This window comes from Cetorhinus maximus, chromosome 9 (genome assembly GCF_964194155.1).
Source record: "Cetorhinus maximus chromosome 9, sCetMax3.hap1.1, whole genome shotgun sequence".
Classification (NCBI taxonomy): domain Eukaryota; kingdom Metazoa; phylum Chordata; class Chondrichthyes; order Lamniformes; family Cetorhinidae; genus Cetorhinus; species Cetorhinus maximus.
Genome location: NC_135887.1, coordinates 118,630,672 through 118,644,914, shown reverse-complemented (window position 1 = coordinate 118,644,914; position 14,243 = coordinate 118,630,672). Strand labels below are relative to the sequence as shown.

The window sequence follows — 14,243 nt, the reverse complement described above, 5'->3', positions numbered from 1 at the left end:
AATCGGAAGTTTTGTTGCTCAGAAATAAGTTTGCGATGCTTTCCAAGGATCTATGTTAAACATTACAATTTAATTTTTATACAATTATGTAAAACTCTAAAAACAAAACAAATCACCAAAACAGTTAAGAATAGGAAAACAACTTGACATTGAGATAAAATATTTTGTAAACCCCTTGCCAACATTTTAAAAGCAATATCCTGTCTATTTGTGGAACCTCATCTCTACCAAAACACATCCTGTGTTTATGATGCCATATAAAAATGAACAATTAAAACTGCAGGCCGTCTGTTCACACAAAAAAAGACAAATTATTTTAAGATTTGAGCACAGAATTCTACTGTGAAACACAAGACTAAGCCTTTAAATCTGCAATATACAAACTGAAATCCTTTTGTTCCTTATGACAACAAGTCAATTGCCATCAATTTATCAATGACAAGAATTTTTTTGACGTTTGGTTACTTTATAACTGCCATTAAGTGATTTATTGGAGCACTACAATCCTGAACCAGAATTGTGAATCCTCAAGTTTATATTATTTATCGCCAGGAGTGCAGCTTTTAACCTAAGACTATCACATTATTAATTTTCATTGCAAATATCTAATGTTTAATGCTAGCAAATAAAATCAGATTAAATAAAATACTGCAGTAACAAAAAATATGGTGTTCTAGTTTCAGCATGTTACTATGGTTTTCGAAGACTTAAACAGAAATTTATTTGGTTATTTAGGCCCTCTTCTGACAAACACTATCCTCCCGAATCAGAATGATCCAGTTCAGACATCTCCATGGATAACCATCAACACTGCGTCAAGAGTGATCTGCTCTGTATGTTTGTCTGGAAATTAACCATTCCTTAAACAATTTATCCTCCCTCTCAAGACAGGCAAATTCACTGTATCCTGGAATGGTTTCAAAACGAAGTATGATTGCAGAGAGAATCAAAAGGAACAGGCCAGATAGGGAAAGACTTGATCTGAAAAATCATGTTTAATTTCCTCTACCTGGAATGGGAGGTTCCACATTTTCATTAGCAAGCAGCTCACCGGAGGTGCCAGGTCTACAAATATACCAATATCCAGCTCAATTCACTTGCTGGCAAAAATGCCCAAGAGTAATAAAACTCCAGGGTCCAAAAAGGGTAGGGAAGGTAGCAGTGCACTACATTCAACATGCCTCGAGTATTATTACACTTTAACGTTTCAGTAAATTTGTAGTCCCTGCCAATTATATGGTATACATTTTTATTAGTAAATTCAGTGAATTTGTTCACTTTGCTTACCATCAATAACAAATGCTTCAACATCATCCTCAGCAATCTGAAGTTCCTGCTGAAGAGTGTCAAAGGAAACCTCCTTGTTGTCTACTGCCATTCCCATCAAGGTTAAGAGCCTCATCTTTGCTGTGTTTTGTTCATGACAAAGTCCTGCAATCAATAAAAAGTTAGGTTGTTGCTTCCAGTATTCATTGCCATATTTATAATTGCATGAATTTGGCAACTCTGAAAAGTTTCTACTTAACCATTACAATGTCAAAGTTCTGAACCATATGAAGTCTTATTTTTTGTTATTTACTTGATTTGACTAAATTATACAGTAAATCAGCAAGCACTGGGGCATGGATTACACCAAATAACATCAAGTCTAAACTAAAAAAGGGATTTATTGAACTACATTACACATACTAAGTTCAATATTTTTACAAAATAAATTGAAACCAGTAATGATTGCAGATTAGATCCATAAAAAAACAAAATGATTAAGGAGCAATCTCAAAACTTTTTCTTCATAGAACAGAAAGCAAACCTTGTATGCAAGTCCTGCGTAATGTTACAGCCAGTGTTCAAATTTTAATTAACACTACTGCATTGTTTGATGAGGCAATGGCAACAGAAGTGAAAAACATAATTCACTTGAATGAGGTACACTAGGGCAAAACTCTAGCTAATGTGACTTAATGGAAAATTACACAAAAAATCAATTAGCACACACTACTCCTAATTAACAAATGCAAATGAGATACTGATGAACTTTAAGCAGGGTGGTGATGAGACTAGGTTTATTGAAAGGGTACATGTGTTAGGGCAAAGCAGTTGACAAAAGATTGTTACTTTTGGCCTATCTTGTCAACATTAATAAAGGCAAATTATGACTTCAGGAATCATGCCGCCTGTTGGAGATACCCTGCAAAACTCCATCCTGCACTTCCAATGCATTAGTGATCCATAAATATTAGACTGTCCTTTTATTTTATCTCGAGTAAACATTGTAAAATGTTAATTCAGAACTGTAAATCTCCAGTTAAAGTCCTGTTTGTACACAAGAATACAAGCAGTATTTCAGAAACTCAAGACCCTTCTGACAGCCTCACACGGGTACGTTAAATTGGTGAACACAATAGCAGAGTTTCTAGACACTCTCTCTCCTATCTCCAGACGTGCGAAGAACCAAGCAAGCTGTGTAGTTCACACTGGAATACCCCAACAACACAATTACAACAGGAACCTGTACACTTTTGAGATGCAACAAAGTATCTCACTCAGCAGAGTCACATATTTTGAATAACTGTTTATTCAAACTGCTGCAGTGCTCAGGCTCAGAAGGAGGAAACACTAAGTTAGATTTAAAGCAAGCTAACAAGAGCCAAAGATGATGAGCTGGGATGACTAACCCCAGCTTTCACTTCATTTCACACTTATTTGTTTTATAAACACTAATGCCTGGTTACTAAATGTTTGTAGGAAACTACAGGAATGTGTTTAATACAAGAAATCAAGAAAAGCAACTGCCCAAATTAGTGTCAGGTGCAAATCACTTTTCAGCCAGGTCTTTCCCACAGCAGGTTCAATGTGGAAATAAAACCTGGCATATAACATGGTAATGTAACAGTTCAAGGGTGCAATGTGTGATTGCATCTGCCTTTGTCTTACCTTTACTTAGCAGCTTCTCATCTGTTTCACATCATCTCTATTGCACTCAGTTTATACAATATTAAATTTTTAAAAAGGACCGTAATTGCCAGTGAGAAGGCAGTAGTTCATAGATGTGGTTTTGCTGACTACTTGGCTGAATAATTACCAGGTAATTACTCAGCAGACCTCTATTATCCTCTCCATTATAATCTCCCATTAAAATAAATGCTTGCATTCTGTCTTTTTCCCATAACCCCACCACCCCCCCATTTAATTTTCTAAATCTTCTTAGGCAGTCCCTCGGGACTGAAGATGAGTTGCTTATACTCTGATTCGATAGGTTGTGAAATGGCTGATACGTGCAATGCATGATCTGCAGAATGCCACATTTGGGGCAGGTAGTGCTCGAAAGATTGGACAGATGGGTTGTTTGGAGGTTTGTGTGCTTCCCCCGCCCCCTCCAATACCTTGACTTCGCCACTGCACATTCCCGATGTCTCTAAATAAGTCTGGTGCCTTTCTAAATGAGCCTTCTCCATTTTGGTTTGCCACAAGCCAGGATCTCCCATGAGTTGGTGGGTACATGATCTCATTAGGGATGCTTTCAGGACATTCCTAAAGCATTTTGCTGTCCTCCTGGGAGTCTCCTGGCACAACCTAGTTTCAGGTAGAACAGTTGCTTCCAGAGTCTGGTGTCAGGCATACAAATGACATGCCCCACCCCAGCAGAGCTGGTTTTGAGTAATTAGTGCCTCACTGCAGGGAAAATTGGCTTGGGAGAGGATGCTGATATTGGACCGTTTTTCTTGCCACTGGATTTGAAGGATCTTGTGAAGGCACCGCTAAATGGTACTTCTCTCGTGCTTTGAAATGCCTGAAGCTCATCCAAGTCTCCGAAGCATATAGAACGGCAGGGATCACTGCTGCTCATTGTATTGGCTTATGTACTTGGACAAACAATTGTATATAAAATGGCTATGACAGGACAAATCACATGGACAAAAAAATGTACTGTATAGCCTCATCCAAAAGAATGAGTCAGGTCAAACTTGAGCAGTTCAACAGCAATGTTACCCGTGAAGAGAGGCAGACAAACTGCAGGAAAAAAATGCAGATGCCTGTGCAATGGGCCCAGAGGAAATGTTAAGCCTACAATGCCAGACAAGGATTGGCCTATTGACCAATGCAGCTCCACTTGAAAGCTCCATCAGAGAGTTAGAGGGCTAATGGCATAAGGTAAGGCAATACTGTGAAACAAAAGGATTTCAAATTGCCTGATGGAAACAAATGGCAATGAATAAGGAGGAAGGGTCAAGTTATAGTTTGCGGAATATGATTAACCCGTGGCTTTATAAACTTACATGTTATCACATTGTTACAACCAGGTGAGGAGCAGTGAGTCAGCTCCCCTGCTATTCAGCCCCCCTCGGTTGGTCGCAACAAAGGTTTTAAAATTTCTCTTCCCTGTAAATGCTTTTTCCAATCCAAATGTATTTATTTGCTAACAAGGAGCCAGTCAAACCAGGTTTTCCCGAGTCAAAGAAAAAGTTCATTTGTTACTAAGCCCGAGAAAGATGCGATAACACACATCAGAAATAGGAAAGTTAGAGTCCAATAGAAAGTTAAAAGAACATACGATTAAACCCTTTGCTTGACTTTGAGGTGTAGAATGTTGCAGCCATTTGCTCAGCTTTGCACTTTGTTGAAGACACCCCTTTAGCTTCCAGAGAGACAGAGATCTGTTCTGCTCTTCTTCGGCAGTGTTTTTAGATGTCTATCATGTTACTTTCTCCTCCTGGCTGTTCTCCCTTACTGCTGGGAGAACTAGTTTTTAAACTCCTGTCTGTATATTGCCAGAAGGGAAGTCAATTAGTATGTCTTAAATTCATTGTTGTAGACCAAGTGATCCCATTTTTTGATCTTTGCATCACCAAAACTTTTGACACATTTCAAGAGTTAAACCAAGAGGAGATGGGGGTTATTTTGTCCTCCACACAGGGTTTTGAATGTCTGATGAGTATCTGATCAAAGTTCAGCATTTTGCAGCATCTTCACTGCCTTCCTTTCAAGAGTGTCCTTGTTTGAAGTGGAACTTGGCATCCCCAGGTGTGAAATGCCACGCAACAGGTCTGTAGTGTAATTCATAGAAACTTTCCAGAAAAATGGTCAACTTTACATTATCAGCTATCAGGTGACTCGTAGCAGCCATTTTTGAAATCAGTGTTGTTTCTTATATTTTAAAAACAGGAGAGAGAGAGGGGGAAGTGGGGAGAGAGAGAGAGAGAGAGGGAAGGGGGGGGGGGGGGGAGAGAGGGGGGGGGAGAGAGGGGGGGGAAGAGAGAGAAGCACTTTGATCGACAGTTTGTGTAGGTTACAGTAATTAGCAATGCCCCAGCAACAAACCAGAGACAGCGAGCCATCTGTAGCTCACGATGAAATGAAAATAAAGAAACAGGAGAGAAAGGGAGGAGGGGTGCGTGTGAGAGAGTGAGAGTGAGAGTGAGAGAGAGGGAGAGAGAGAGAGAGAGAAAGAAAAAGAAAGAATGGGATCACATTGGAGAATAGTTTGGTAAGCACGGGTGTTGAGGGTACAGATTAGCTAAGAACCTGAGATTACTGCAACTTCAAATGTAAACTACGAACGCATTGGGATTTACAAGCCTTAAAGAACATTGGTCCAAATCTTCCAGTCTCCAGATGATTGGAAACCAGAGGTACGACCCTAGATATGCGTCGGGACTCTGCCCAAGTCCTGATGTGCTGACCTCTGTGGGAACTGCCAAGTTTCAACTTCCAATGGACAATTCCCCTGCTTCCCAGGACCCTTTGCGAATGTCTCCAACTCTGAGCTAGAGTCAGAGGCTTCGGACAATTCTGATGTACTTATCTGTATAGTTATCCAAGAAATGTTAAGACAGGAAAAGACACCAGTGTAACTCATTAGTAACTACACAATTGGACCCCAATCTCACACACTGACCCCGTGACACCCCCACCCTACCATCTCCCCACCTACTCATTCACTCACATTCATACGGACTTTTCAAGTTACGATACAGCATCTAGTGCTGTAAAAAAGGGGTCATGTCCTGTCTTCTCCCCAATGCTACAGTGCTGCAATGGAGCTCTCCAGAAGGATGCTTGCACTCCACGTTTCTGGTAAAGCCAGGCTTGGAAGGCCTGGCAAGATATCTGGAGCAGTGTCCAGGTGAGGGAAAAGTCTAAGCAGAGCAGCAATCAGAATGATTGCTGCTCCTCAGAAGATCCAGGCAGTGTATTACTCAACTGTTGACATCGCTAATTTTATTCTGGGTCCCTATGCATTGGTAAATCAGCCCATATTTCCAAATGAATGGAATTGAAAACATGCACTTGCATCTCTGAAAAAAGAGCACCCCCCCGCCCCAAAAACCAAAATGCAGCCCTTGACAAAATTAAGCTAGGGTGTTTTTCCCTCAATAAGAGCCCTTAAAAATTTTTGACCCCTAATATTCTCAATCTTAACAAAACAGAATTTACTTGCTGCCAGACTAAATTTCCAAGCATGAGCTGTATTAAAAGAGATAGCATTATTTCAAGTACAAAGTTTTAAAAGCACCTCATTTTCTGCCAAATAAATTTACTTATTACTGTTATGTCAAAATCCTAATGCAGCAATAAAGTATTCTGCATCACTAAGCAATTTCTGTATTTGTTAAATCCTGCCATCCAAAAACAAGTGCAATATGAAAATGGCATCTTAATACAAATAAGACACTAGAAATCATTGCACCTTTTAAACAGTCAATTACACAGCACTGTGGGAGTGTTGAAGTGTTAATTACCACTCCCTCCTGCAGTGTGTAAATAAGGAGACTGCTGACACCAACACTCCCTGCTTTAAGTGATGAACTAGATAGTTCATGGAATAGAGCATGATGAAACTTTGAACAGTTTTCTGCAGCAATTCACTGAACACATCTTTTGCTCTGTACAGGTTGGAACTATGTATATTTAATCTGATCCCTCAAGTATAGTTCTTGATGATAGGTGGACATAAACCCTTTCTCTAAATAAACAAACCGGAGTCACACATTAAATGTGGCCATTGACACTTTTAAAGGTTAGAAGGTTAATGCTAAAACAATGCTCCCCCCCGCCCCCAACTGCTCCATAATGAGACTTTGCAGGTCAAGGGACACTGCTGGGTACAATTCCACCTCACAAACAAAATGACCTCCAAATGACCAATAGATTTCTGGACAGGCAGAGTGTTTTAAAATAGCCATCTTTTTCATTCAATATCTAAAAACATTATGTAAGATTTCTAGCAATGTTTCAAAATGTAATTAATAAAATGCAACATAAAGAAGACTATTGTGATTACAGCAAGTCAACAAATCAATTAAAAATATCACCATCCAAACAAGCCCCCATCCTGCTGAATCCCACTAACTTTTAAAGTATGGTGTATTTGAAGATATTACTTATTTTTATAATGTGTTTCAACATTTGTTCTATTTATTCATACTTGCTTAACAGGAGGCCAAATGTTAACTTAGAGCATTGTAAATTAAGGCACCCCTCTAGAAAATACCTGGCTTTTGTGAATATAAACTTTGAAAAGAAAAATTGTGCAATACCCCATTCACAAATAAGAACACAGGCCTGTCTGTGACAGGAATCGGCGTGGGTAAGACTGGAAAATTTGGAGAACGGCCAAAGTCTGTTGGTGGGTGGGATTTTTCAGTCCCACCAGTGATACAAATAAATTTGAAGCTATTCTCTTTCTCCTCTCCTGTTTCCAACACTTGTGGCGAGTTGGTGTTCATTGAACAAGTATGATGTCACTTTCTGGACACATCAGTCATTATCTTGCTGAATGATGGAACAGACTGGAGGAATCAAATGGCCTACTGCTGTTCTCACTTTCTGATGAAGCTCTTTTCACATTACTTTGGGTGGTTTTAAGGACCATTGCCAATGTAATATTTCTACTGGTATTATTTATACTCCAAATTTAGCTTCTCTTCATCTAAAAACTGGAATCTGCATAGTGAATTGATGCAGGTGACATGGCTAAAAATAATCTGAACCTTCACAGGCAATGACATAAAACCACAATTGTACGCATGTCAAAGTATGCACCCAGTGCCTTATACCACCTCACACCAAACTTAGGAAATCCAATAAAACTTCAACATCTGGAACACAGGAGTACAAGTCTGCTCCACCATTCAATATGCTGAGGGCTGATCATCTACTTCAATTCCACTTTCCCAAACTATCTCTTTGATTGCCTTAATGTCCAAAAATCTCAGACCTGAATATACTCAAGCGTGAGCACCTACAGCCCTGAGCTAGAAAATTCCAAAGACCTACAACCCTGCGTGAAGAAATTTCTCCTTATCCCAGTCCTAAATGACCAACTCCTTATCCTGAAACTATGACCCCTAGTTCTAGGCTCTCCAGTATAGTTACCCTCCAACATCCAAGCTTGAATTGTTGGTTCACCTGTTCCATGGCCTCTTCAGATTTCAAGCCAACTACAAAGTTCCCTCTCATGTTGAAGTCCCTTTCCTTTCATGCTGAGTTCTCCTCCTTTCCAAAACAGCACTGAGATTAGGAGCTCTTCACAAGAAATCACAAACCAATCCCATGCCCCACTGTTCCATGAGATAATGCCAATGAGAATGGTGATAAGATTTTTGTTGACTTTTCTTCATCTTATAGAAAAGCATCTTTTTAAATTCAAAAGTGGCTGTCAATAGCAGCAATTTGGGATTAATTTTTATGAATCTAGTGTTTAATGTCAAATTTGGACATTATTTAAACAAAACGGTCAGTTCAAAAGTATTAACCCATACTTAGTCAAAATTTAATAAATTTGGAGTGACTAAGGAAGTAGGTCTGTGTTTGTGAAGTTTAAGAGTTATTGTTCAACGTATAGTTATAGCAACATTTGCCCATCTCAAACTTTCCAGATGACACCTTGGATTCCAACCAAAATGAAGACAGGAGACTAGGGGTATTGAACAGCCTCCCTCAGTGTTGTCCCATGGCCAGCTGAAATGTATTCTTTAGTACAATCATGGTGAGTCTCCCACACTGGAGTTGCACTCAGTGGCCTAGCTGAGAACTAATTAATTACTGATTCAGTGAAGAACAAGCACACCGAGAATTCAGAACTAGTGTTGTCCTTCTCCATACTGGACTCAAGCCACCTATTAAAAGTGTCTTCTCTGAGGTGGCTGGTTATTATTTATAAACAGGGAATTGTGCACAATTCCCTGGTACTGTAGTGGAAATGCTATTGCCAGATGCCTGGTTAATAATCAATAGAATATCAAATACAAATCATATCATTGCAAATAAAAACCACATTTCAGCAAGTATGAAGCTGCTGGATTGTTATAAAAACCCAGCCGATTCACTAACATCCTTTACAATGAATCCACCTTTCATGGCCTCAGGATATCCCAAAGCAGCTTACAACCAATTAATAAGTACTTTTGAAGTGCAGCCATGATTGCAGCCAACCTGCCACTCTTAACCAGCTCAGGCCTACACGTGACTCCAGTACCACACCAACGTGGCTGACTCAACTGTTCTCTGAAACCAAGCAAGCCAGCCGGATATACCAAACCCCTTACAGCAGTTCAAAAAAGGGAAAGCCCATCGCAATCTTCAGGACAATTAAGGATGGGCAATAAATTCCAGCCTTGCCAGCAACACTCATTTCCCAGGAATGAATCTTAGAGAAAAAAAAGCATCTGTTTGAAATTTATTTGAAGACAGGAAGTTAATGCTGAACATTTTATTTAAATGTGATGGATGTCAGTCATCTCAGCTCTAGGACATCACTGCAGGAGTTCCTCAGGATAGTGTCCTCGGCCCAATCATCTTCAGCTGCTTCAATGACCTTCCTTCCATTATAAAGGTCAGAAGTGGGGATGTTCACCGATGATTGGACAATGTTCAGCACCATTTGCAACTCCTCAGATACTGAAGCATCCATGTCTAAATGCAGCAAGACCTGGGTAATGTCAAGGCTTGGGCTGACAAGTGGCAAGTAACAATCGCAATACACAAGTGCTGGTCTATGACCATCTCCAACAAGAGAGAATTATCCATCACCCCTTGACATTCAATGGCATTACTATAACTGAATCCCCCACTAACATCCTGGGGGTTACCACTGACCAGAAACTGAACTGGACTAGCCATATAAATACTGTGGTGAGTAACTCACCTCCTGCCTCCCCAAAGCCTGTTCACCATCTACAAGGCACAAGTCAGGAGTGTGATGGAATGTTCCCCACTTGACTGGATGAGTGCAGCTCCCACAACACACAAGAAGCTCGACACCTTCTAGGACAAAGCAGCCTGCTTGATTGGCATCACATCCACAAACATTCACTCCCTCCACCACCGACGCACAGTAGCAGCAGTGTTTACCATCTACAAGATGCACTGCAGGAATTCACCAAGGCTCCTTAGGCAGCACCTTCCAAAACTACAACCACTACCATCTAGAAGGTCAAGGGCAGCAGGTAGATGGGAACACCACCACCTGGAAGTTCCCCTCCAAGTCATTCACCACCTGACTTGGGAATATATCGCTGTTCCTTCAATGTCGCTGGGTCAAAATCCTGGAACTCCTCCCCCCCCCCCATCCCCCCTAACAGCAGTGTGTGTGTGTACCTACACCACATGGACTGCAGCAGTTCAAGGCGTCAGCTCACCACCACCTTCTCAAGGGCAATTAGGGACGGGCAAGGGCAATTAGGGACGGGCAATAAATGCTGGGCCAGCCAATGAAGCCCACGTCCCATAAATGAAAGAAAAAAAAAATGCTAGTGATTTTAAGATATTCTTTCACAGATGTGTGCATCACTGGCAAGGCCAGCATTTGTTGTGCATTCCTAACTGCCTTCAAGTTGGTGGTTGTAAGCCACCTTCTTGAACTGCTGCAGTCTGAGAGATGTTGGTAACCCATAGTACTGTTAGGGAGTTCCAGGATTTTGACCCAGCGACAATGAAGGAATAACAATGCAGTTCCAAGTCAGAATGGCGTATGGCTTGGAGGGGAACTTGCAGATGGTGTTCCTGTGCAACTGCTGCCCTTGTTCTTCTAGCGGGTAGGGGTTGTGGGTTTGAAAGGTACTGCCAAAAGGAGCCTTGGGGAGTTGCTGCAGTGCATCTCGTAGATGGTACACACAGCTGCTGCCACTGCACATAGGTGGTGGAGGGAGTGAATGTTTAAACATTTTGAAAAACAATTATTCAGAGTGAAGTAGTCCACTTTCTAAACCATCCAGCCATGAATAAAATAAAGTGCATTCTTTCCAACTAGAAATTCTTGCTATTATTTGAAGGAATGAAATCTCACCTAGTGAATCGATGAAATCTTTGTTATTCTGGTAGAATTTGACATAGGCTGCTAATTTTCCACTAACGAAAATAGTCAAGAGCTATTGAAAGAAGACAGATACATCAGGTTAATATAAATCCGGTGTGAAGTAACAAAGTACAAAATGTTGGATGCACAATTAAAATGCATATATTTATACAGACTGAGGAATACTGTGCCAGATACTCAAAACAGAAGCTAACTTGGGAAAAAAAGAACAGCAAAAGTTTGGCAAGCTGCCTGAATACTCAGGTTTCATTGAGAGAAAACTGTAGTTAACCAGAAACATTTCTCAAATGGCCTTATAAACAGTTTATTTATTCTGAATAGTCAAGGACCAAAGCATAACAATATCATATATCAGGAGACAATAATTCACCAGGAGGTCTTGACTTGTTAAACAAGGTTGTTATAACAGCTTGCAAAAAGTAAGCCATTTTGGGATGTTAAGCAATTATAATTTTTAAAAACAGAAAATGCTGGAAATACTCAGCAAGTCTGGCAGCATCTGTACAGAGAGAAAAAGAGTTAAGTTTCAGGTCAATGATGTGGACCACGACAATGGGATGCTCCCCCTCCCATTCCAAGACTTTCTCCAGCCGCAAGATGTCTTTAAACCTGGCACCGGGCAGGCAGTACATCCTTTGGAATTCCTGCTGGTGGCTGCAGAGAACAATATCTATTGCCCAGACCAAACTGTCCTCTATCACTACTACATTCCTTTTCTCACACCCCTCTTGAATGGCATCCTGTACCATGGTCCTATGGTCAGTTTGCCCTTGTAGTTCTTGTTCTCAGATAAAAAGGACCCCTCATAAATCACAAACTGTTACAACATAAAAGGTGGCCGGTTGGCCCATCATGTCTTCACCGGCTCACCAAATGAGCAATTAAGCTAGTGCCATTCCCCTGCACATTCTTCCTTCAATAATTCAATTCCCTCTTGAATGCCAACATTGAACCTGCCTCTGCCACACTTTGGCACTGCACTCCAGACCTTAACCACTCGCTGTCAAAATTTTTCCTCATGTTACTTCCGTTTCTTTTGCCAATTACTTTAAATCTATGCCCTCTTTTTCTTGATCCTTTCACAAGTGGGAACAGTTTCTCCCTATCTATGTCCAGACCCCTCAAGATTTTGAATACCTTTCATCAATTCTTCTCTCCGGCTTCTCCAAGAACAGTCCTAACTTCTCCAATCTTCATAACTGAAGTTCCCCATCCCTGGAATCATTCTTGTGAATCTTTTCCCACACTCTCTCCAATGTCTTAGGCTGTTGGCCAAAATCTAGGGCCGAGGTTCCTCCATCATTATATCCTGGATTCCCAGGCCTGTCTGACTCGTAGTCCCTGACCACTGGTCGGTCAACTCAAAGTTCTACTTAATCCAAGGGGCACGGCTGCCTCATGAAACAAAGCGTCCAGGTAACTCTCCTTCTTGCTGATGCTCTGCAAAGTCTGCAGCTCAGCAACTCTAAGCCAAAGTTTCTCAAGCTACAGAATCTAGCTGCAGATATTGTTGTCTGGGATCACAATGTTTTCCCTTAACTCCCACATACTGAGGCTACAGCACACCCCCCGGTCCCTGCCAGGACTATTCAATCTTTATTAAAATAGTAACTAACTTAATAAAGTAATGACAATTACCAGCTTCCTAGCTTAGAGCGAAAAGAAAAACATTCACCAGCTACTGGACCAAAAAATAAATAAAAGCAGTACCACTTTCCCCTTCTGCACCAAATTCACACTTGGCTCAGCTTCCCAACTTTAGGAGTCTGTTTATGAAGCACTCGGTTCTCCGATCACTCTGTGCTCCACAATGTGTGTGGCAGCATATACAGCTTGTGATCGAATTTTGGATTCGAAACAGTGTTTGATACCAACACTCTTGACTGCACTTGTTAGCAAAAGATTGTTAGCATATCAGAACATCTCTTGTACACATGTCAGAAAGGTGCTATGTACAACCACTACTCTACAGGACTGATTAAGCTCAGTGGTCTACTGACATTGTATAGCATTGTGACCAGTTCAATAACCTCCAAAGCCAAGAGTTGGAGGATTTAATGGAGTCTCAAGGTGCTAATCATATATAGCCCATAGTCTATACTCAAGTAGCCCCGGCCTGATCTGAAATAGGTTCGAACAACCAATGCAAGAGTCGTGACAAGCAGCCCAGATTTTGAGCTGCAGTTCAAATTAAAATAGACATCAAAAGTCCCATTTGAATTAGATTCTCCTCCATATAACCGTGACAGTTTTTGCCTCAAACTTCCTGCAGTCTGTTGTCCTAATGCAACAATTAATTCAAGTTATGGAAAAATAATTTAATGAGCTGCATTTAAGAAATTCAACAGCATGTGGAAATTGAACAAATGCCCAGTAATCCTCACTTCAATGCTCCCAGGGTTATAACCAAAAGATCAAAGGAACTTTTGGGATCCATCCAGTAGATGCAGTTGTACTTGACAGAGCATTGTACTGAGTATTATTAGAGCTTACCAGGCTCAAATACAAAACTAGCAATTTAAGGGACACAATTAATACACCTCCATGATTACTGCTTACTAAGGAAGATTACACGTCCTATTATAAAGGTACCTGAAATAAAAGGCAACTTTAACACCACCAAAGCTATGAACAAAAACTTTTCCCCAGTACACTTAGTAAATGGGATGACTATCTAGTAGTAATGAACTATGGGAGGAAGGGGAGAGCTGGAAAGATTGCAGTTTGACCTAGCTCTTGTACCTAGTGGAACCACATGCCATTTACAGGCAAAATGTCCACCCCATCAGCACAAAGTAAATCTTGGTTAACGTGTAGAAAATATGGATATTTTTCTTAAAACAATTGGGTTTTCATTTTACACTCAGGATGATAGAAGACCGCTGGTAAGTTGTGACAATTTGACATTAAAATATTTTGCCAGACT

The 14,243-nt window shown here is 40.6% G+C and overlaps 1 protein-coding gene and 1 long non-coding RNA gene across 3 annotated transcripts in view; both read right to left on the bottom strand.

The window, feature by feature from the left end:
- Window positions 1-14,243, bottom strand: part of eif3m (eukaryotic translation initiation factor 3, subunit M) — a 47,339-nt gene that overhangs the window by 2,008 nt on the left and 31,088 nt on the right. For both annotated transcript variants that reach the window (XM_078549445.1, XM_078549446.1), the window contains 2 exons: window positions 11,288-11,369; window positions 1,288-1,431 (listed from right to left, as the gene is read on the bottom strand). In XM_078549445.1, the coding sequence (XP_078405571.1) occupies window positions 1,288-1,431; window positions 11,288-11,369 (226 nt within the window). The remainder of the gene's footprint in view (window positions 1-1,287; window positions 1,432-11,287; window positions 11,370-14,243) is intronic.
- LOC144684971 (uncharacterized) lies at window positions 1,650-5,118 on the bottom strand. Its single transcript, XR_013577597.1, has 2 exons — window positions 4,173-5,118; window positions 1,650-4,118 (listed from the first exon to the last, which is right to left on the bottom strand). It is a non-coding gene; the product is annotated as an uncharacterized LOC144684971 (long non-coding RNA).